Source organism: Mustela nigripes, chromosome 16 (assembly GCF_022355385.1).
Source record: "Mustela nigripes isolate SB6536 chromosome 16, MUSNIG.SB6536, whole genome shotgun sequence".
Taxonomy (NCBI): Eukaryota; Metazoa; Chordata; class Mammalia; order Carnivora; family Mustelidae; genus Mustela; species Mustela nigripes.
This window is the reverse complement of record NC_081572.1, coordinates 1,150,771-1,171,889: the sequence shown is the minus strand read 5'-3', so window position 1 is coordinate 1,171,889 and position 21,119 is coordinate 1,150,771. Positions and strand designations below refer to the sequence as shown.

At 63.7% G+C, this 21,119-nt stretch overlaps 5 protein-coding genes across 6 annotated transcripts in view; 2 read left to right on the top strand and 3 right to left on the bottom strand.

Annotated features, from left to right (window-relative positions):
• Window positions 1–307: 307 nt before the first annotated feature.
• Window positions 308–4,881, top strand: TSPAN10 (tetraspanin 10). Its single transcript, XM_059379335.1, has 3 exons — window positions 308–428; window positions 2,112–2,698; window positions 4,056–4,881. Exons 1-3 carry the CDS (start codon window positions 393–395, stop codon window positions 4,411–4,413), a joined length of 981 nt encoding a protein of 326 aa, XP_059235318.1. The 5' UTR covers window positions 308–392; the 3' UTR covers window positions 4,414–4,881.
• An 820-nt stretch (window positions 4,882–5,701) lies between these two features.
• Window positions 5,702–7,440, bottom strand: PDE6G (phosphodiesterase 6G). The gene is made up of 3 exons (XM_059379198.1): window positions 7,111–7,440; window positions 6,716–6,756; window positions 5,702–6,286 (listed from the first exon to the last, which is right to left on the bottom strand). Exons 1-3 carry the CDS (start codon window positions 7,254–7,256, stop codon window positions 6,210–6,212), a joined length of 264 nt encoding a protein of 87 aa, XP_059235181.1. The 5' UTR covers window positions 7,257–7,440; the 3' UTR covers window positions 5,702–6,209.
• A 3,336-nt stretch (window positions 7,441–10,776) lies between these two features.
• Window positions 10,777–12,200, bottom strand: OXLD1 (oxidoreductase like domain containing 1). The gene is made up of 2 exons (XM_059379810.1): window positions 12,091–12,200; window positions 10,777–11,359 (listed from the first exon to the last, which is right to left on the bottom strand). The coding sequence occupies exons 1-2, from the start codon at window positions 12,148–12,150 to the stop codon at window positions 10,940–10,942; spliced, it is 480 nt and encodes a 159-aa protein (XP_059235793.1). The 5' UTR covers window positions 12,151–12,200; the 3' UTR covers window positions 10,777–10,939.
• Window positions 12,201–12,352: 152 nt separating this feature from the next.
• Window positions 12,353–17,578, top strand: CCDC137 (coiled-coil domain containing 137). 2 transcript variants are annotated; one of them, XM_059379805.1, is made up of 7 exons: window positions 12,353–12,486; window positions 12,836–12,966; window positions 14,167–14,389; window positions 15,690–15,772; window positions 15,872–15,951; window positions 16,115–16,337; window positions 16,636–17,578. In XM_059379805.1, the coding sequence occupies exons 1-7, from the start codon at window positions 12,368–12,370 to the stop codon at window positions 16,665–16,667; spliced, it is 891 nt and encodes a 296-aa protein (XP_059235788.1). In that variant the 5' UTR covers window positions 12,353–12,367; the 3' UTR covers window positions 16,668–17,578. The 2 variants fall into 2 exon arrangements, with proteins under 2 accessions (XP_059235788.1, XP_059235787.1); XM_059379804.1 differs by having other exon boundaries at window positions 12,833–12,966.
• A 1,484-nt stretch (window positions 17,579–19,062) lies between these two features.
• ARL16 (ADP ribosylation factor like GTPase 16) overlaps window positions 19,063–21,119 on the bottom strand; it is a 2,554-nt gene continuing 497 nt past the window's right edge. Inside the window, exons 2-5 of the mRNA XM_059379811.1 lie at window positions 20,949–21,012; window positions 20,427–20,540; window positions 19,800–19,915; window positions 19,063–19,660 (exon numbers count right to left, since the gene is read on the bottom strand). Of these exons, the coding sequence (XP_059235794.1) occupies window positions 19,489–19,660; window positions 19,800–19,915; window positions 20,427–20,540; window positions 20,949–21,012 (466 nt within the window). The 3' untranslated portion in view covers window positions 19,063–19,488. The remainder of the gene's footprint in view (window positions 19,661–19,799; window positions 19,916–20,426; window positions 20,541–20,948; window positions 21,013–21,119) is intronic.

Sequence of the window (21,119 nt, the reverse complement as noted above, 5' to 3'; positions counted from 1 at the left end):
CCAGTTCTCAGGGCTCTCCTGTCCCGGGGGAGGTGGGGGAGCAGCCGCCAGGCCCACCAGACCGAGGCCCACAGGGCACCCCTGTCGTGGGGGCCACGGGGTGGAGAGGACAGCCCCGCCGCCCACATCACGCCTGCCCAGAACTCCGGGGAATCCCCCAGCGAGGCTGTGGCTCTGCCTCCGGGGGGTGCTCTGGGTCTCCACAGGCAGGGGCTGTCTTAAGCCCTACAGTGTGACGCCTCACATGACCTGGCCATGACTGTGGCATCCTGGCTCGGCTCACAGCTTACCCGGCCCTGGGCTGCGGAGCTCGCGGGACGGCTGAGGGCACCAGCTCCAGCGTCGAGCTAGAGACGCCTGGCCGGGGACCAAAACACCTGTCCGGGTGCGGAATGGAGGCGGGGGAAAGGCGCCCCCTGCTGTCCCAGGTAAGCCAGTGCCCTGGTGGCCTCCGCCCCCCCACCTCCCCAAGGCAACGTCTCCACCCTGAAGGCCCTGGGGAGGACCTCAGGCACGTTCTCACCTACCCTGGCCCCAAGCCCCACCCTGAGCCTTGGCCTGTGCTGGGCTGGCCGGTCGGTGCCCCCCTCTGACCCCCAAGGAGGTAAGATTAGGGCGGAGGGGGGGAGTCTCACTAATCCGGAGCTTTGTCCTCACCCAGCACCTCTCTCCTTCCCCTCGTGTGTGAGGGGGTGTGGGGTACGCACACTCTGAGAAAAGCACACCCCCAGGCGATGTGCCCATGGGGCCTTCGGCGCCTCTCCTGCCCTCCCCCTCCGCCCGTGACCTCTCCGCCTTCTTGCTGGTTCGCCCCTTCCCCACTGCGGCCTGCGGTTCTGGAAGCAAGACAGTGAGCTCGGGCTTGGGAGGGGCCATCCCGACACGCCTCCGGGGCATCTGGCAGGGCCGCAACCTTGTGGCCCCCGCCCACCACCTCTGGCGAACCCAGCCCCTCCACCCCCCAGCCTGGCCCAGCAGCCTGTCCTTTTGCTCCCACTGACTGTTGGGGTCTGGGGGGCTGATCAATGCCCCTTTCCTCGCCTCCAAGTTCACAGAAAATGAGGTTTCAAGGCAGAATCGGATGTCAGGAGCGGAGGGCAGCCTCGTCCTGGTACGCTGGTGTGGAAGGGAGGCCCTGCCTAGGTGTGGCCCAGGGGACTGTCTGTTCCGCAGGGGCCACAGCTTCCTAATCCTCCCAGATTTCAAGGGCAGACCGTCCCTCTCCCTCCAGCAGGGAGCGAACAGAAGTGCGGACCCCCGCACCTGCCTGCCGGTGGAGAGGGTGGGGGGTGGGGGCAGGCAGATTTGAAATCCAGATTGTGCACGAAGGGACAAAGGGGGGCAGAGTCAGCAGCTTCTCCAAACCTCGATCCATGAGCCACTCCTCTGGGAAGGGGGGGATGGGTCAGCACTTCTCTACTTCGCACACTTGGTGTGACCAGTGCCCAGGGCGCAGCTGAGCGTCCCGCTGGAGGGCAAGGCAAGGAAGGCCCCGACTCCCACAGAGCCCTGGTCTCCTGGCCCTCCTCCCTGCCCTGGGAGCCTGGCTGGCCTGGCCCCGAGTCTGTGCTCAGAGAGTGGGATCCTGCGATGCTAGGGCTGGTCTGAATCGGGGAAGAGGGAAGGACAGCCCCTGGGCCAGCCCTTCTGCCTGGGGGGCCTCCACCTCCTGGGCCCTGTGGGGAAGCCCTTCTCTGGACTGCATAGACAGCCCAGCCCACGCAGATGCTGTTCAGACCGCCTGCCGCGTGCCTGAGCTGCGGGGCCCACGTCTTCCCTCACACAGAGGGGATGGAGGGCGCTCGTGTGTTCCTGGAACGCCTGCTTCCCGGGATCGCCTCACTTTGTCTCCCGTGAGCTAGCGGGGTGCGGCCCTCCATTCTGCAGGAGACAAGCCTTCCCATCCCCCGGCTGCCCAGCCGGGAGACAAGCCTGGAGGCCGGCGCGTCCGTCCCCGGCCATCTCGGGTCTGCGAGTCTTCCCTTCTCTGCCCACTGTCCAGCCTCTTCCCCGCTGCCAGGCTCCGACCCCAGCCTCGACGACGTGACCTTCCCTGTTGATTATCCCAGATTATGCCAGTGAGGTCTCCCCGTGTGCTCCTTCCTCCACAGGGCGCGGGGGGCCGGGAGGAGCCCCTCCCCGCAAGCAGCCCACTCACCGCAAGCCGCCAGGAGCCCCAAGAGGACCAGCTCTGGAGGGCAGGCCTGGGGGGAGACCCGGCCTCCTCTCTCCCCTTGGGAAACAGCTGCCTGAAATACCTGATCTTCCTGTTCAACTTCCTCTTCTCTCTGCTTGGTGCACTGGCCCTGGCCTTCGGGCTCTGGGGCTTGGCTGTCAAGGGGTCTCTGCGGGGGAGCGGGGCAGCGGCCCTGCCCGAAGACGCCTTGCTGGGACTGGCGCTGGGGGGGCTGGCGGTCAGTGCCGTGAGCCTGGCGGGCTGCCTGGGCGCCTTCTGCGAGAACGCTTGCTTGCTGCGCTGCTTCTCGGGGGGTCTCATCGCCTTCCTGGCGCTGGAGGCGGTGGTGGGGTCCCTGCTGGTGGCCCTCTGGGGCCCGCTGCAGGACGGCCTGGAGCCCACGCTGCGTGCGGCCATCACCCACTATCAGGACGACGCGGACCTGCGCTTCCTCATTGACCAGGTCCAGCTGGGGCTGCAGTGCTGCGGCGTGTCTTCCTACCGGGACTGGACGCGGAACCCGTGAGTCCCAGAGCCCACGGGGCAGGGGGGCGTCCCCGGCGGCCAGCCGACCGGACCACACGGACATACTCGCACACGTGCTCACTTGTCCACGCACACGAGTGTGTGCACACATACCCGTGCACACACGCGGGCCCCCCGCGTGTTTCTGCCCTTTCCAACCGGGGACCAGGTGGATAGGGATCATAGCGGAGAAGCTGAGCCGGCAGACTCAGAGACTCAGCTTGGGGAGTGTTTTGGGTAAGGTCATCACACCGGACTCTCACCGTCAAGTACACTTAAGTTAAATGAGGACATTGTTCTGGACTCCTCAGTTCTCTCTCCATAGCGTGTGTGTGTGTAAGCGTCTCTGTGTGTACACGTGTGTGCTTGTGTGTGCGCGCGCGTGTCTGTGTCTATTCTGTGTGCACGCATGTGCGTGTGCGTGCTTGTCTGTGTGCATCTCTGTGTGTGCGTGTGTCTGCACGTGTGTCTGCACGTGTGTCTCGTGTGTCTGTCGGTGCATGCCTATGTGTGAATGTACCTGTGTGTGCATGTGTGTACGTGTGCATGCTTGTGTGTCCGCATGTGTGTGTCTGTGTGTCTGTGTGCTTGTATTCGCATGTGTGTGCGCACGTGTGTGTGTCTGCGTGTGTCTGTTTCTGTGTGCGTGTCCGTGTGTGTCTCCGCATGTGTGTCTGCATGCGTGTCCGTATGTGTGCCCACATGTGTATGTGTGCACACGTGCACGTCCGCATGTGTGTGTGCGTGTGTGTCGCGGGCATGTTTGTCTGCATGTGTGTGTCTCTGTGTGTCCGCATGTATGTGCGTCTACATGCATGTGTTGTGTGCGCGTGTGTCCGTGTCTGTGTGCACGTGTGCGTTGGTGTGTGTCTGCGTGTGTGTCTCCACATGTGTGTCTATATGCGTCTGTGTGCGTGTCCGTGTCCGTGTGTGTGTGTGTCTGCATGTGACCGCATGTGTGTGTGCACATGTGTGTGTGTCTGTAAGTGTTGTCTATTTAGGGACACCAGGCAGGGATCGTCTAGTTCTGCTGGAGGACAACTGACCACGACAGATGGTCACGAAGACTTGAAAACCGGCCTCTTGCACCCAGCAGTCACTGAAGCATGCCAGCGTTCTAGAAGCATCCACATGTGTGCTCTTGTTCGTGAGCTGAGTGTGACTTTGGACTGGTGATTCCCCCTGAATCACCGGAAGCTGGCTGTTGTGTATGCACAAGTGTGTGTGTGTGTGTGTGTGTGTGTGTGTGTGTGGCCGTGGACGCTGGGAGGGTCAGTGAGAGAACTTTCCTCAGCGCCGGGGCCCGGAATGGTGGGCCCTGCCCTCTGGACCGACTCCTCATGTTCCCTTGCAGGTCCTTTAACTGCAGCTCCGAGAGGGCCCAGGCCTGCAGCCTCCCTGACTCCTGCTGCGTCAGCCCCAGGGGAGATGGAGTAGTCGGCCACGACCCGTGCGGCTTCGGAGCTCTGGACCCAGATGAGGCCGTTCAGAGGCGGGTGCACCTGGAGGGCTGCAGCCTTGCGCTCCGCGGGTGGCTGCGCGCCAAGGTCCGGGCTGCCGGGGCCTGGGCCATCGCCACTGTGGTCATCCAGGGCCTGGAGCTTCTGCTGGCGGCCCGGCTGGCGAGGGCCCTGGCTGTCCGCCAGGGGTTGGCGGGGAGCCCCAGAACCGCGGGGACAGAAAGGCTCCCCGCCAAACTGGCCCAGGGCTGACAACCCCGTGGGACCCCCAGGGAAGGTGTCCAAGCAAGCGTCCTGCATCTCAGACACTCTGGCCTCCTCCCCCCGCTGGGTCTCCCGCCCCCCAGGGTCCCTTTCCCGGAGGGTAGGGCATGGCCACCTCCTTCCCAGTTGTTTGGGCCTGTGAGAACGAGTCCCTGCACCGCCACCTGACCTCACTCTCTCTCGGATACTTTTGCCCTCCGCCACGGAGCACTTGCCAACCCCGCGTGGCCTGCGTGAGCCGCACCTGCCAGCGCCTACCTCCTACAGAGGATGCCAACGCTCCCCAGAGCATATGGGGCTCTCGGGGCCAGATGCAAGCCTGCTGTCGAGCCCCCGACTCCAACTCACACCCCCGACCGCCGCCTCCAACCTCCGGCTCCGCACACCTGGGCTGCCTACCTCCGACCCCATCCTGCCCCAGCCTCTGGGTGCCCCCCGCCGCCCCACTCCCTGCTGCCCGGCCCTCTCCGTCCACTGTGGTGGCCACGGCGGGGCCCCGACGGGAATAAATTTTGGTGAGCTGTATCATTTACGGAAAATGGCACCCGTCTCAGTGGGCAGTGTGAAGAAGCCTTCCGTCTGCGCGCCCACACGGACCCCCAGCCAGGCAGGGAGCCGGCCGCGGCCGCTTCGCCCCCTGCCCACGGGCGCCCTGAGCAGCCTTCATTGCCTCGGGTTACCATGGCTTTTTCTGGCTTCCACATGAATGGGAATCTGTCCAGTCACTGCCGTGTGAACAGGCCCCACAGAGGCACCCGGTCTCCGCAGACACCCTTGGCGGGCTCCAGACAGCAACTGCTGCTAGTGACCGTTTCGCCAGGCCGCCCGGGTGTGGCGTCCAGCGTGGACACCGCTGCTGGCTCACCAGTGGGCACCTGGCCAGCGGTAGAGGACAGCTAAGGACAGGCTGGCTGGGCCACTAAGCGAATTCCCTGATCTCTCCGCCCCTGTTTCCTCCCGTGAGGCTGAGCTGAGCATACCCTTCTGGCGTGAGCTGCTGCTGGGCCTCGTCTGCCTCCTTGGGGAGGCCTGTTCCAGGGGCTGGCTGTGCACGCGGCTGCCTCCCAGCCTGGCTGGCCGGGCTGCATGGACCCCCAGCCTCCACGGGCCCAGACTCAGCGTCTAGTGGGTTTCCTTCCCTCTCAGCCTGGCCAGGCCCCTGCTGCCCCCACCACCCTGCTCCTTCGTCCCTCCGCCCCTGCTGGAGACCCATGCCCTCGGACCCTGCCCCCCCCCACCACCCACTCCAGCCGAGTGAATGGGGGCACGCGAATTTTATTTTGAAACCAGGACAGCAAGCGTGGGCTACGTTGGGTAGGACGTTTCCTGCTGGTGAGGGGTTTGGAGGGTGTTGGTCAGGCGCCGCCAGGACTCCCCCCCAGGCATCCCCAACCCAAGGGCAGCAGCTGGGAAGGGCTAGTGAGGGGAGCTTATTCTCGTCACCAGACACCAGGACAGGAGTGGCCTGTGACGAACATTCCTGGGAGCCCCTGCTCTGGCTTTCCAGCCCTAAGAGAAGGTCTGTGGGCCAATGTTTCTGGAGGCTCTGCTTCAGCAGAGCCTGCCCGGCCCTGAGGTGTCTGGCAGGGAGCTGGTGCACTTCTGGTAACTTCTGGTAACTGGCATCTGGGGGCCTGAGGTTGCCACCCTGCAGGGGTCTCCAGACACAAACCGGGCAATCTGGACACCCTTGGTGGGGAAGGGGCTCCTCGCAGGAATCCTGAGCAGGGGTCGCAGCGGGCAGCAGGGGAGACGGCCCTGAGGCTCCGGGTCAGGCTCTGGTGCTAGATGATGCCGTACTGGGCCAGTTCGTGGAGCTCCAGGTGGTTGAACGCCTCCCACGGGCAGATGACCGTGATGTCTGCAGGAGAAGGAACAGTGGCACCGGGAGGCTCCTGGCCCCAGGGGCTCCCCCCACCCAGACCCTGTCATTTGCACCCCAAGCGGTGAGGGCAGAAGTCCTGGGTGGAGAGCCCTCCCCGCCAGGGCAGGCCAGCTTGAGGGTGTCAAGTGCTAGAAGGTGGGTGTAGCACGCCAGCGAGACAGAGGGGTCAGCAAGCTCTCCTTGTCACTTTCCAGTCCCTCCAAGTATCCAGTAAACCCACTGAACGCGAGCAGCCCCACCTCGGGGAGGCCCAAAGCTCCATGTTGGGGCGGGGAAAGCAGGACAGGCTTGGGGTGGTGCTCCAGGGGAGCTCTGGCTGGACAAACCAGAGGAAGGTTGGGGCCCAGGCACACGGACAGGCAGGAGAGTGGGGGGGACCCGGGAAGAACCTGGCGGCCGTCATACCTGTTCCTAGACCTTCCATTCCAGGGATGTCGTCCCCAAACCTGCGGGACAGGGTGGTCAGGGCCAGTGGCCGGGAAGAGGGGAGTGGGGGGGCGTGGGGGCACACCTGTGCTTGAGTGTCTGCCAGTGTGCCCTGGCTGTGCGTGTGTGTGCAGGGATGCACATGGGTGTGAGGGCTGTGGCTGTGGCCTAAGTGGCCGTGAGCATGTTCTCCAGGTCCATTTGGCAGCGACAGGTAGAGGGTGACAGGAGTCCCTGCGTCCTCCCGCCGCCCATGCTGAGGAATGGGGGACCCTCAGGACCCCGGCTAAGAAAGGGTGGCCAAGCCCCCTGCTGTAGGTCAGCCCCCCACTTCCTGTGTGGCCTGCGGGGCACCCTCCACCAGCTCTGCTTACCCTTGGACACCTTTCTTGGGGGGCTTGCTCTTGAATTGTCTGGTTTGCCGCTGCTTAAATTTGGGGGGCCCTTTTCTGGGAGTGACAGGCCCCCCTGTCACCCTGGTGGCCGAGCGGATCTCGGCCTTGGGTGGCTCCAGGTTCATGGCCAGGCTGAGCGAGACCCCACGGCAAACTCCGGCTTCTAGACTCCCTCACGCCGTGGGCTGGGGACACACCGGGGGGGGGGGTCCCGGTCAGCTTCACGCCGTGGGCTGGGGACACACCGGGGCGGGTCCTGGTCAGCTCCCTTGCTTCTGCCTCCCTTGCAGGCCTCAATCCAGTAGAACAGAGAAAGTCCTGAAACAGGAAACCCGGGGGTCCTGAGCACGACCTCAGTGGTGGCCCCCCGCCATCTCCACGTGGGGCTCCACCTGGGGTCGGGCAGGAGGACCCCAGGTGCACCCCGCTCAGCTGTCTCCCCTTCTGCAACCCCACCCCAATCCCTGGGGGTAGCGACCCTCGGCCTCATTCCTGGCAGCACGTCAGGCATCCAGCTGGCCAACGAGGGGTGACAGAGAAATGGAGGAGACGGTGCCCGGCAGGAAGGGCCCTGTCTCAGAAGTCCCGAGCTGAGCTGAGCAACCGCCACCTCCCGCAGTTTCTTCCCTCTGCTGGTAAATACCCCAGCCACTCACTGTGCTAAGAGGCTGCCGTGGGTACCAGCGTCACCTGCTGGTGTCCATGAACCCACTGCACAGGGCGACCCTCCCTCTGCTTCTCCCTGGATGTCCTAAGCCCCACTGACCCTGCTCAAGGGCAACCCGGCTTCCCCTAAGCCTATTAGCCCCAGAGGGTGACTCTAATCCCTCTGGGCCACGTGGGTCTAGAAGGTTCTGGGGTTAAACCACAGGAGGCAGACAGGAGCCCCCGACACCACCCCATGGGCCCCCTTTGCCACTCCGGTCCTGTGGGCTGTAGTGCCCGAGGCCAGCCTTGGGCTGCCACCAGCTGCAGGCTAGAGCCTCATGGCTGAGACCGACAGGCAGGCGAAGCAGGCTGGGTGGTGGGTTGGGCGCCCAGTCCCAGGCACACCCCACCACGGATCTTTCCTAACGTTCATGCCCCTTGCCAGAAACTGCACCAGCCCAGGAGGACATACACGGGGTCCAAGCTGACCTGCAGCAGGCCTGGTGGTCCTGGCTGTTCAGGCACATCACACCCACCCCCCACAGCTTAGATGGTGCAAGCTGCCCAGTCCCAGGTCCTGGGCCCAGTGTGTACAGCCCCGACCCAGACGGAACTCCTTGTCAGATGCTAGCCTCGTGGAAACCACGGGCCAAGCTCTCCTAGCGGCCCCCGCCGCGGTCCAGTCTCTGGCTGAGGACCACTCAAGTTGGCTGAGAGTGCGTGGCCCAAGGTCCACTAGACCATTGCTGGCCTTGGGGACCACCTGCAACCATCCTTAGATAGGGGGGACCTGAGAGTGACCACGTGGGGACCTCCTCCGACTAGGACAGCAGACAGACTCCTGCGGCTCCAGCCATCAGCACAGCGGTGAGAAGCCCACCAACTCCCACCGTGTGCACAGACACCCACCCCCTCGGGTAAGTGGCCACCAAGAGAGCGGCTGAGGAAGGTCAGGACTCACCAAGCTCTGGGCAGGTCTCGGGAGGCCGTGGGTGTGAATGTCCAGGCATCCCCCGGCAGGGGGCCGGCTGGGCATTTATCCTGCCCCTGGGTAAGCGGATTGGGATGACCCCCGACACAGCACTAACGAGATTGGTAGGGCCACTCGGGAGGGTGGTGGGAGGGCCCCAGCCCTGAGGGCTCCGGGGATGAGGGAAGGGCTGAGGATGGGACCGGGACGGGGACGGGACGTGCCATCGCGGACTGCGGGGCGGACGAGCTGCTTGTCTTGGAAATGAAGAAACTGTCCTGGCTGAGGTCCTGGGTATCCCCACTTTCAGTTCTCTGACCTCTAAAGCACCCACCTTCACGGCCCCCGAAGCCCGTGTAGCCTGGCCACTGTCTAGCTCTTGGCCCTCCTTTCATTCCTCTGCCTCGTTCTCCACGCTCCCGGCCCCTTCTCCCACCCCAGGATCTTTGCACCTGCTGCTCTGTTGGCGTGAGGTGCACCTCTCCTCACTGGCTCTGCTCCCTCTTCCCAGGACTTCAGAGCCCTGCCCCAGGGTCATTTCCTCAGGGTGACCCCCCAGGATAGAGCAGGATGGCTTTCATAGGACCCCACGGCAGCTAGAACTCGTTCACGCTCCTAGAGTTGTGCGTCCAGATAATGCTCCTGTTGACCTCCATCTTCCGTGTTGGAGTGGAACACAGCAGAGGTTTCTGCTGGACCGCAGCTTCTAGCCCAGGTCCAGACACGTCACAGATGGCCAGCCGGTGCCTATGAAACCAACCAATGGGCAGCCAAGACCTGCAGCCTCGTGACTGGGCTGGTGCTGCACAGGCAACCCTGACTGCCGTGGGCTGCGCGGAGGAGCCCGCCTTGCCAGAGGGAGCAAGGCCAGCGACCGGACTTCGCTGTGACCCCGTCATTCCGCAGTAGCGCTAACTCCGTAGGATCCTTCAGATGTGCGTGGTTACGTGTACTCAGGTACATACAGAAAACCTCCTATAAATCTGCATTTTGGAAAAAATATGGAAAACCTCCACATCTCTGCGATAAGCCACCCTTCATGGAGCCTCAGAGCCTGCCAAGCTTTGCTGTTGTCCTTGGAGAAAAGCTTTCTTTCTGGGACGTTTTTGAATCTGTATGAGGCTGTGTTAAACGAGATGCTCTGTGAGATACAGCCCAATAGGTATGGGGCACCATAAACCCTGTTCCTGGAAGGCACGCATCCATCCACAAAGATGGCCTGAGCCACAGATGTCTAACTAGGCCCTGCGTTTTGCTTCCGGAAATTCTCACCCACACATCTCTACGTGACTCGCCAGCTTTACGTTAAAGGTTCCTACCTGGGAAGCCTGTTTATCAGCTCGAACCCCTCCTGAGTTCATCCTTAAATGAGGACAGAGAAAACAAAGTCCCTTCAACTCCTTCCCCATCCAGGCTACTGGTCTGGGCGCTTGGAATTGCTGGGGGAGGGAGGTAAGTCGGGACCATGTCCGTGATGGGGGTGAGCAGGGGACGGGGATTGGCAGTGAGGGCGCTAAGAAAAAGCTCTTCCCGGGCGGGCGGAGCGGCCCCACAGCCAGGTCTGCAGCTGAGGACCGCCTTCCTTATTCACTCCAACCTGGCTAGTGCCGGGAGGCTGATTCTAGGGCTGGTGCTGGAGGCCCTAGGTCAGTTGCCTGGGTCATCGTGTCTAAGTGGGTTGCAAGGACTGGAGGCTCAGGCCCCCGAAGGCTGATCACCAGCCTTCTAGCTGGCTGGTGGGTGGGCATCTCCCCAGGGAGCCTGGCAGCTGGAAGGACGGGGCCTTCCCAGGCTGCCGTGTCCACGCCTGCCAAGGGCTTTGCCACAGCAACTTCATGGGCCCAGGCAGTCCTCTCTGCCACTGAGAATAACCACAGTGGACCTTGGGGCAGGACTTCTGGGTGCTGGGACATGGAAGGGGACTCTGGGGACGGTCATCACGTGGCTCATCAAAGACATGGACCTTACTTCACCCTTACAGTTGCCAAACCTGCAGGATCTCAATGAAAGTTCAAAGGCAAGCCGCACACGCTTTGACAACCTCACATAAGGCTTATTTATTCTCAGATCAAGTCAATCGATAATTCCTCCTAGTCCAGCCTGACACGAAGGGCCACGCAAGCTCCTTGATGCTTCCTGAGGAGGAGGGAGGAGGAGGCTGGAGCCGGTGTGGGTGCTGGGCCCATAGGCTTAGCCTCCGCCCCTCACTCGGAGCTGGATCTCCACCCTGAGGAAGGCCTTGAGGTTCTCGTCAGCCACGTGCTCCTCGAGGGCAGCCAGGGCTCGCTCCCCGCCATCCTGGTAGTGCCGCAGCAGCGCATCCGCATACTCCACCCACACGCAGCTGGGGCAGCCGCTCATGCAGCAGTTTGTGGGGGGCTGGAGGTCAGGCGGTGGGGGGTACAGGGGCTCAGGGGCGGCCCTGCCAGGCATGGACGACTTGGGTGGCCTGCTGCCCTCAGCACCTGCCTGAGAGCCCTCCTCTGCAGGGTCCTTCCGGAAATCTCTGTGGCCTTCACAGGCATGGACGGAGACACGCGGCCTGCTAAGAATGCTGCCGCCTCCAGGAAGCCTTTGGCACCGGTCCCAGTTGGAGAATCCACGCGGCCCCTGAGAAGACACACGCTGGTGAGCCCTGCCCGCCCCCAGCTCCAGGGAAATTTCAGCCCGGGTCGCTGGCAGGGGCTGCAGGCGCCCCCCCATTCCTCACTGCCCGGAGATCTTGGACGAGTTACTTCATCTGCAGACTCGGGTTCCCGTCTGCAAAGTGGACACAGGCCTGGAGAAAGGCTGGGTTCAGGGACAGGCACTGGGCGTGCACTCCAGCCGATGGGGCGCTGGGGGCGCCCTGGCACCCCTCCTCCTTGGGCAGAAGTGGGGGCGGGTGGAAGCCCGCGGGCTGCGGCCACACAGCGGCGGCTCCCTCCGACCCCTGCTGCCGCGCGCCGCGCCTCTGACCATCCTGCCTGACGCGCCGCCCCTCCTTCCCTGTCCTCCTCCAGCTCACCCCGTAAAGATCGCGAGGGCAGCCTCCCCACTTCTCCAGCCCCGGCCCCCCAGCGTCCGGTCCCCTGCTCGCTGGTGTCCGGGGCGCTCCACTGACTGCCCCCGCCCTGCCTTCCTTATTCACTCCAACTCCGGCGAGGAGCACCAGCTCCTCGTCCACTGCGGCTCTCCCGAGGGACTGGACACAGCCCGGCCCGCGCGGGGCGGCGCTGCCCGCGGAGCCGGGGCTGGGACAGAACGACAGCAGGCGGCGCGGGCCCGGACTCTCTGTCCCTACCGGGCCCCCGCCCCCCCCGAACGCGCCCCGCCCCGGCGCCCGCCTCGCCGGTACTTGCCGGACCGCGGGCAGCGGCGGCCACCGTCCGGCCTCCTGCAACCAACCTCGGGAGCAGCATCACCCGCTGCCCGGCCCCGGCGCACGCGCGCCGCAGCCCGAGGCCCCGCCCCCCCCCGAGCGCGTGAGGGGCGGCCGCTCTGGCCAATCCCGGCTCGCCGGAGAGCAGCACCGCCCCAATGGTCGCAGAGCTGAGCGCAGGAAGCGGAAATGCGGTCGTGGGGCGGGACTGTGCGGAAGGGCGGAAGTGGCGTCCTGTGGGAGCACCCGGCGTGTGGATGGCGCGACTCGGGCGCCGCGGTGCCGCGCCGGTGGGGCCGGGGGTGCCGGGGGGTGCCGGGCGGCCGCGGGGGCGGCAGCAGCAGGTGCGGGGGACGCCGCGGCCCGGACCGCGCAGGTGGGTCTTAGCGCCCCGCCGTCCCTACCTGGCCCCTCGCTCCGTCCGGCGTGGCCGCGTGGGAGGACCGCCGGCTGAGCGGGATGGCCCCGGGTCGCGGCGTGGCCCCGGGTCGCGGCGCTGGCCGCTCCCGGGGTGCGGTCCCCGCCCTCCTGCGGCTCCGGGAGCGCCCCTCAGCCCAGCGTCCTGCGGAACCCAGCTCGGGCGGTCTCCGGGGAGGGGCTCCCTCGCCTGGCCGCGGCAGCCAGGCCGGCCCCCAGGTTCGCTTTCCAGGCCCAGCTGCGGTGTCCCGGGTTCTGCCTCGGCCGGGCCGGGGCGCGTCCCACCGTCCTGCTCTCGCCCCCAGCAGAGGAAAGCAGCAGGCGAATTGCGCGCCGCAGAACCGGGATGAGCAGGAAATCCCCTTCCGGCTGCGGGAGATCATGAGGAGCCGCCAGGAGATGGGCGGTGGCGCCGGCGCCCGGGAGCGCAGGAGGCGAGGTAAGTGCCGAACGGCCTCGCCAGCAGCCGCCCGCCCGCGCCCAGGGGTCCGAAGGGCCGGGAGCTGTGGAGCGCCCACCAAGCCTGGTGTCACCGGGCCCCGAGGGGCCGGCGGAGGGCGGTGGGGCTTCCCGGCCCCTGGGAGCGTTGTTGGTTCCCCTCCCAGGCCCTGGAGCTCCATCAGGACGGACGGTGGGTTCAGACTGACTTTGAGAAAAGATCCCCTGGAACGACTTGAGGGAGTGGACAGGGCAGGCCCGGGAAGCTCTTGCATCGAGAAACCGTTTCTTGGACGGGAGTGCAGAAACCGTGGGCAGAGAAGGGGGTGCGTTCCGGAGGTTGAGGAGGGACTTGAGCAGACACCCCCGCCCCCCGCCTGGAACAGCTCACCTTTCCGACCGCTCACCCAGAGGCCAGGTTGGGTGCCCCCCTGTCGGCCGGTGTCAGAGAGAACAGTTGGGTCATTTGGGGGAAGGGAGTCTGGCATGTTGGTGTTCGGCGTATTTACGTGTCTCCCCAAATACAAGTTTTATCATTTCTTTGTAAACCTCACGCTTTTCTTCGGGGGTTATACGCCCGCCGAAGACCTAGCGACAGAAGGAGGCAGGGAAGGTGCGAGGAGGGTGCACACTGGCCCCGGTTTGAACTGTGCGTTACTGGGCTGGCTCCTGCTTCGGGATGTTGAAGACAAACACGCGTGGTGAAGCAGGCAGGGGTGGCAGGTATGAGGTACGGTATAGCCTTCTCCCTGTCTCTGGAGCCTCCTCTTCCGCCTTGAAAGAAAGCTCTGCTCCTGTTCCGCCCTGCCTGCCCGAGAGGAGCATCCCGTTCGTTTTCCCGTACTTACGATGAGAACGCTACACGTTCCTTCTGTGCCGTGCTTAACGTCCTGGGTTTGCGCGGTGAAATCTTCACATGGACGTAGACTAGTTACTCACCAGCCCTCCGTGGGTGATTAAATAACGTTCAGGTTCTTCTCGGTTTTCTTCCTTGGCCGAGCCATGGTGGACATCTATGATGTGCAGCGGTGGGCTGGGGGGCTCCCACCCACACGGGTGCCTGAGCTGGGCACCGTGAACGTTCAGCGGCTGTCGCTGGGCTGCGCTGACTTGAGTCTGGTCTTCCTTCCCTATGGCCCCGGGCAGGGAACTGAGCCGGCCAGCCTGGCGCCACATCCCTGACCTCTCCCTTTGTCCTCAGCCCAGGTGGCCTTCAAGAAGACATTGGAGAAGGAAGCAAAGGGAGCGGAGCCAGACATCGCTGTCCCCAAATTCAAGCAGAAGAAGTGGGAGTCTGACAGGGCCTACATCCAGCGAATGGAGCAGGAGGCCCAGCACGTGCTCTTCCTCAGCAAAAACCAGGTGACCCGACAGCCCGAGGTGCAGGCGGCTCCCAAGAAGGAGAAGTCAGAGCGGAAGAAAGCGTGAGTGGGGTGGGGTAGCAGCCCCGTGACTGTTCTCTGCCTGGAAGTGAAAACTTGGTCCCTTGCTGAGTGTTTTTCTCTGCGTCAGAGCTTTTCAACCTTGGGGGTTCAGGGAGTCTCTGGGCCCACGGAACTCTGAAGGCCTAGCTCCTTCTTTCCCTTTCTCTGGAAAGGCATCAAGGGGGCCCAAGAGCCAGGTGAGGTCAAGGGCCTGTTGTCCACCGTGGCTAGTTGCAACAGAAAGGGGGAAAAAGACAAGGCTGGTGGTCCCGCAGGAGGGCTTGCTGGCCCCTGGGGAGCCCCACGCAGCTGTGGGGCTCCCCCCGCCTCTGACTGGCTGATGCCACCTCCTCTCTGAGGACCTGGACCAGGATCGTTGCCCTGAAAGAAGTTTGAGGCCTTCAGCTGTGCCGCACACTTGAGTCCTGCGACCATTCAGCCCCAGGCCTCATCTGTAAAGCGGGGAAACAGCCATCTCCAGCCAGGGCCTAATGAGGTCCTTGCAGGGGTCCTGAGGGTGGCATCCGGCACCAGGAAGGAGCCCACTGCCAGCTGTAGTGCCCCTGCCCCCAGCCCTGAAGTCTGGGAAGGAAGCCCTGTGCCACCTCCCTGGGCCTGTGGGCAGGGGCGGGGAGGTGGTTTCACCAAACAAGGGCTTTTCGAGACGTTTCTGGCACAACTGCAGTGTTTGAGAGGAGCGGATCCCAGCTTTCATCAGAAGTTTCTATCCCAGCTGTGGGAGCTGGAGCTGGTCAGCAGCCCCATGGTGCTGCCCGCGTCTGAGCGCCCTGTGCTTGTGGTCAGGCCAGGTGACAACAAGCAAGTCCTAGAAAAGTGGAAGCACGCACTGGAGCCACAGCTGTCTCTCAAACACAGTGCTGCCCCGAGAGGCCCTTCAGAAGCAGTGGCCCAGTCGACACGTGGCCAGTGATTGTCAGCGGCAGGACCATTCCTTGCGGCACAGGGTGTGGGACGACAGCTGGGCCTCTACCCTCTATCCGAGATGCCAAGAGCACTCCTACCCCGCCCCCCCAGCTGTTGGGACAACCCAGAGTGTCTCCACTCACTGTCAGAGGTGCTCGGGGGGCACCATTGTCCCCCGAGAACACAGCCGTGGGACCCAGTGGGCCCTGTTCTGCATGCACGGTTGTGGGGGGAGGCAGTCGCCAGACTGGGGACTTGGCGGCAGCCTGCCAGCCTGTGCTGTGGGGCACCTTCCTGGGCAGGGGTGACCTCCGCCTTCTGAGTCCTGTGAGATGAGACTTGGGGAATCTGAACGGCATTGTGCTTTCTTCCCCAGGTTCCAGAAACGGAGACTGGAGAGAATCCGGCGGCGAAAGGAAGAGAAGGCAGCAGAGAGGCTGGAGCAGGAGCTGCTCCGAGGTAGGTCTTCCAGGAGCCATCGTGTGGGCCCTGAGCACATGGGCCTCTGTGGGGACTGCGATGGCCAGAGGCATCAGTTTTGCCCCTCTGCCCCTCCAGACACAGTGAAGTTTGGCGAGGTTGCTCTGCAGCCCCCGGAGCTGACCGCCCAGCCCAGGACAAGCACAAGCCGGGACCAGGTAAATGGGGGCAGCTGCCCTGGGTGTCCCCCAAGGCCACCTGGTCCAGGGCCTACACGCGGAGTCCCACATTCTCACTGGGCATCCAGCTGTTGGACCAACGTGGGTCCTTTGTAACCTCTCCTTCCTGAACTGAGCCTCGGTCTCCGTCTCTGTTCTTCAGCCTGGGAAGAAGTCGCTGATGCTTAGGAGGCTTCTGAGCCCTGGCGGCGTGTCCCAGCCGCTGAGCACGTCGCTGGCCCGACAGCGGATTATCAGGGAGGAGAGAGAGCGGGCCGTGCAGGCCTACCGGGCACTGAAGCAGCAGCGGCAGCCGGGGCTCAGTCAGCACAGCCGGCCTGCTCCCCGCACCTCACTTACGGGAAGAAGCGGACGCATCTGTGATGGTGAGAGCAGGGCCTCCACCCCCGGGCCCAGGGAGGGCGGCTGGATGGCTGGAGCACACGCTGGCACTCCCACGCCCCCAGGTGCTGGCTCTCCAGCGCAGGAGAGGGTTTCCGGCCTTTGGCCTCTCACTTTTTCTCCCTAAGATGGCTTTTTTGTGAGAGACTCTTTGCTGGGCTGTCTCACACAGGGCATTATCTGTCCCAGGTTTCCATAGAGTGGGCGGCACCCGTTTGGGATGGACACAGCCAGTCAGGCACACCTGGCATCACTCATCACAGCTTTGTTCTGAACACACAGGTCTAGGCTCCGCTACCCCAGGACTGCTTTAGGGAGAGAGGACGATGCCACAGTCCGTCATTCAGCGCCAGTCCATGGGAGACACTGCAGACTCCATGGGCTGAATCCGTAAGGGAAGCTCGGTGTGGTTCAACGGCACAGGACAGCTGGGAGCACAGGCCGGAGCGGGGGCGGGGAGGGCCGGGGTTGGCGTCCGGGCCACGGAGAGGCGCGCTCCTGGTGCCTTGTCCATGGAGCCAGGTGGAGTCCACCCATGCTCTCACTGGGTATGGAGACAGGACAGCCCCCATGCAATGTGGGTTTGCCAGGGGGTTGCGTTCTCAAGGTCTTTGGAGAAAGACGAGCAGGTCTGAAGCAGCTTGAGGGCAAGGGCAGGACCCTGGCCCAGGACTTTCCCATGGCTAAAAGGGCTGTGTGGGGAATTCCTGCCAACGGCAGGGCCTGGCAAGGTTTGAACCTTCCAGGAGATCCTAAGGAGGGAATGCCCAGATGTTGCACGGCACAGACCTCGGCCGTCGAACACGAAGGGGGAGTCCTACTGCCCACATCCTTGTGAGGCAGCACTGGTCCCCTTCTTTGGGCTTGAACAGCTCGGGAACAGCTCCGTCTCAGGCTTGGCCAGGGCGGCCCTCCAGAACGTGGGATAGTGTGCTTCCGTGGGGTCCTTTTTTGTTTGTCCGTTTGCAGCCTTTATACTGTTTTGTAGTTTTTTGTTTTTTTCAAATTAAAACCTGAGTTGGGGCGCCTGGGTGCTCAGTGGGTTAAGGCTTCTGCCTTCGGCTCAGGTGGTGATCTCAGGGTCCTGGGGTCGAGTCCCGCATCGGGCTCTCTGCTCGGCGGGGAGCCTGCTTCCCTCTCTCTCTCTGCCTGCCTCTCTGCCTACTTGGGATCTCTGTCAAATAAAATCTTTAAAAAAAACCAAAAACTTTCTGCGTTGAAGTGGTTTCTGTGACCAGGGCTAGTGTCCCAGGGCTGTTTGTGTGTGGCACGGGCCTCGTCCCCGACATCAGGTACCCAGGAGCCCTGGGTCCACTGTGGCGGCAGATACGGGTGGCAGTGGTGGGGCGGGGGGCGTGCTGCTCCCTCAGTGGTTGGCACCCTTCCCGTGCTAGGATTCCGGGACGGGGGTAGGGTGGCAAGCCAGGGGTGAACACGCTCCCGGAGAGAACCCATGCTCCTGGACACATCGCCAAGCGTGGTGTGAAAGCAAGGTGGGAATGGGTTGTGGCTGGAGGTTTGCCTTTCAAAACCAGGTTCAGCTCAGCCACAGGATGCAGTCACCTCGAGCCTGTCAGTGTCCCAAGAACTCACCAACTCGGCCCAGGCTGGCTTTATCATGGGTGACCAGGCCCAAATCCAAGATGGACCCCAGCTTGGGGTCACCCCTAGAGATGGAGCCAGGTGCTTGTCTCCTGAGTGTGTGCTGTGCTTAAGTTGTCTGAAGGGGGGTGGACAGCCAGTTATGCTGGGTACCAAACTGAAATCCACGAGGACTCCGTGGGTGAGGCCACTGGCACGCGCGGCTGTGTGGTGTGACTCGGAAGGGCAGTGACAGCAGCGTGCAGCAGTAGCAAACCTTCCCAGGGAGGAGTGCTTCCACGCGGTGGCAGGCGGACCGGAGCCCCAGCGGCCGGTGGTCTCTGCCAGAGCTCCTCCGAGGCATGGTCTGCAACCCCTGCACACAATACCCCCTGCCCCCAGCAACGCGGCCGACTGGAGACCACCCTGGTGGGGCCCAGGCCACCACTCTGCTCTGCACGACGGGGTTCCTTCCCAGCCCAGCTAGCCTCCACTGCCAGCTGGGACAGAGAAAGCCATTTGTAGAAAACGCACCACCACACCCAGGAGAAGGCTTCTCAACCAACCGCAGCGGCCTAACACCTCTCCCTGGAGCCCTGGAAGCAGGGGAATGGGACACTATTTCCAAAAAACGTCTTTACAGATATAACTACAGATCTCGAGATCATCCTAGATTTAGAGTGGACCCTAAATCCAGTGACCGGTGTCCCTATAAGGAGAAAAAAGCAATGAAGACAGACACAGGGATTCCAGGTCTGCAAGTCTCAAGCTGAGTTATATCAAGAACGGCCGGCAGCTGCTGGAGGCCAGGAGAGAAGCGAGGAACGCATTCTCCTTCGGGGCCTCCAGAAGGAACCAGCCGTGCGATCAGTGTTTGACCTCCAGAACTGTGAGCGTAGATCTGGGTGGTTTTAAGCCACCAAGTCTGTGGCACTTAGTGACGGAGGCCCCAGGACACGAATGCACCCGTTTTCCTGCAGGCCCCCTCGGCGGGAATCAGGATGAGCTTGCCGGGACCTCCCACGATCTCTCAGAGCTGCCCCCCGCCCTCGCCTACCTGCAGGACCACTACGCCCTCCCCCGCGACGACCGACCGTGCACTGAGCAGAAGAACCAGTGAAAACACCATTCTCGTTCCGACTGCACGCTCAGATCTTTCTGACAACAGCCTCATACAGCGGGGGTCGTGTTGGCAGCCTGTCACAGACTCAACAGGTACAGCCTGTACCACATTAAGAGACCGTGTCTGTGGGGCTGTGCAGTCCAAACAGCTCTGGGAAAGGGAATACACCCCGGGAGCGTCAGCCCAGCATGGGCATAGGACACCCTGTCCACCTTCCAGCCCTGGGGACGATCTCTTTCAGAGGCCAGCTGTCTAGAGTTTCTGGAACCGGGGTTCCTGTTTACACAGCACTGCAACTCGGGCCAGAAGCCCATCCCCTAGACTTCTGTGGAGCCATCCGGCCCCTGTAAGAACAGATTGACGGAGACCAAGCAGAGCTGTTCTCCGCCTCCTCCCCAGGGCCGGCCAGTGGTGCTACTCCTGGCAGTGGGTCAGCCGTCGGCTCTGTGGGTGTCCTGGAGCCAGCGCAGCACTGCCGCCAAGCCAGTGCCCCTGCGGGCGCTGATCTCCACCGTGCTGACGTTCTGCCTGGCAGAAGCAATGATGTCTGGGAGCCTCATCAAGGACTTCATCTCCTCCACGGTCATGTAACAGGGCAGATCACTGGAGCAGAAAAAGCGCCCTGTCCAGGTGAGCTGCCACAGGCCCATCCCAACCCCCGCTAAACGCCCCCCCATGGCTACGCTCCGAGGGACCTCCTCACGGGGGGTCCCCAACGCTCTCCAGGATGACAGACCCGTACATCTTATTGAAGAGTATCAAGACCGACGCTCCTGCAAGTTCTTCTGCAGAAAGGAGACCCAGGAGCTGCACACAGGACGCAGACAGCTGAGTGGGGTTAGCGGCGTCCATCATGAACTAGGGAAGAAAAATGCAGAGCAGGGCCACCCGGTGAGGGAGACAGTCCTTCCCGAATCCCCTTCCTTGAGCGTCATAACCTGGCTCAGAAAAGCAAAATGACTTTGAACAAGGGGCCTGGGGTCAGTGGAGGTAAAGAGAAACGAGTCGCACGAGAGTGACCCGTGGCCGCTTGTTTCCGCCCGTCCAGGACTCTCTCTACTTACGTGGCATCCATTCTCCCAGGCAGGGCCCGGGGATCTGGGGCACAGGCCGTGCTAGGGGACAGGTCATGCAGAGATCAAGCACACAGAACACGGGCAGGGGAGCAGTGCAGAGAGCAAGCTCACTCCGGGCAGAGGAGGACCCCTGCTGCCCGCAAGCCCCATGGGCTCAAGCGCCAGGGGTCCAGCTGGATTTCCAAAAGGAAGCCGGCGACCAGCACAACTGCCCGGGAACCCAAACTCCAGCCGGTGGGGAGTGCGGTCCGGCACCAGCCCGCGGCTGAACAAGTTCTCGGGTCGTGACCTACCAGGAGACAGCGGCAACTTCCGTAGTAGCTGGGCCAGATGGGTCCCATGCAGCCCCCCAGCTCCCGAACGGTGACCCTCCTCGGCACCACGATGTCCGTCAGGTCGGTGCCCACCTGCGGAAAAACCCCCGGGGCACCACGGACACAAGCGCTTCCCCACTGGGAACTCCTGGGGAGGAGCGCGCGCCGCCGTCCGCGCTGGTCCGAACCCCACGGTGCCCGTTCTCGAGGGCCGAGACCCTGCCGCCCCCGCCAGCAAGGCCGAAGCGGCCTCCGGAGTCCAGGCCCGATGCCCCAGAGCGGGCTGCGGCCGCAGCTCCGACCCCCATCCGTGCGGGTCGCCTCTGGGGCGCGCAGGGGAAGCAGCGCGACCAGGGGCGCGGGGCGGGCGCTCGGGGCCCCGCCAGGCGCCCACCCACGTCCGCCGCAGCCGGGCCCCGGGAGGCAGGACGCCCCGCCCGACCACCGCCGGCTCCAGCTTCCCCTGAAGCCCGCCGCTCCTGCCCGAGCGCGGAGGCCTACCGTGGGCCGCGTCGGCGGCGGGTCGCCCAGCTCGCCCTTCCCATCCCCGGAGCTCAGCTGTGCGGGCAGTCAAGGATCCCGAGCCGGGAGGGGAAGGCGGGCGGCGGTCGCACCCCGCCCCGGGCCCCGGCCCCGCGCCCCCGGGAGCACCCGACGCCCGCACCAGCCGCC

What these genes read in the sequence shown, in the direction of transcription:
- CCDC137 (XM_059379804.1), top strand. Translation starts at nt 12,368, where the DNA reads ATGGCGCGACTCGGGCGCCGCGGTGCCGCGCCGGTGGGGCCGGGGGTG. An exon ending in CCGGGAGCGCAGGAGGCGAG is followed by an intron (nt 12,967 to 14,166) that starts GTAAGTGCCGAA and finishes CTTTGTCCTCAG; the next exon opens with CCCAGGTGGCCTTCAAGAAG. An exon ending in GGAGCAGGAGCTGCTCCGAG is followed by an intron (nt 15,773 to 15,871) that starts GTAGGTCTTCCA and finishes CTGCCCCTCCAG; the next exon opens with ACACAGTGAAGTTTGGCGAG.
- TSPAN10 (XM_059379335.1), top strand. Translation starts at nt 393, where the DNA reads ATGGAGGCGGGGGAAAGGCGCCCCCTGCTGTCCCAG. An exon ending in GGCGCCCCCTGCTGTCCCAG is followed by an intron (nt 429 to 2,111) that starts GTAAGCCAGTGC and finishes CTTCCTCCACAG; the next exon opens with GGCGCGGGGGGCCGGGAGGA. An exon ending in CGGGACTGGACGCGGAACCC is followed by an intron (nt 2,699 to 4,055) that starts GTGAGTCCCAGA and finishes GTTCCCTTGCAG; the next exon opens with GTCCTTTAACTGCAGCTCCG.
- PDE6G (XM_059379198.1), bottom strand. Translation starts at nt 7,256, where the DNA reads ATGAACCTGGAGCCACCCAAGGCCGAGATCCGCTCGGCCACCAGGGTG. An exon ending in CCCAAGAAAGGTGTCCAAGG is followed by an intron (nt 6,757 to 7,110) that starts GTAAGCAGAGCT and finishes CCTGTCCCGCAG; the next exon opens with GTTTGGGGACGACATCCCTG. An exon ending in AATGGAAGGTCTAGGAACAG is followed by an intron (nt 6,287 to 6,715) that starts GTATGACGGCCG and finishes CTTCTCCTGCAG; the next exon opens with ACATCACGGTCATCTGCCCG.
- OXLD1 (XM_059379810.1), bottom strand. Translation starts at nt 12,150, where the DNA reads ATGCTGCTCCCGAGGTTGGTTGCAGGAGGCCGGACGGTGGCCGCCGCT. An exon ending in CCGCCGCTGCCCGCGGTCCG is followed by an intron (nt 11,360 to 12,090) that starts GCAAGTACCGGC and finishes GTGTCTTCTCAG; the next exon opens with GGGCCGCGTGGATTCTCCAA.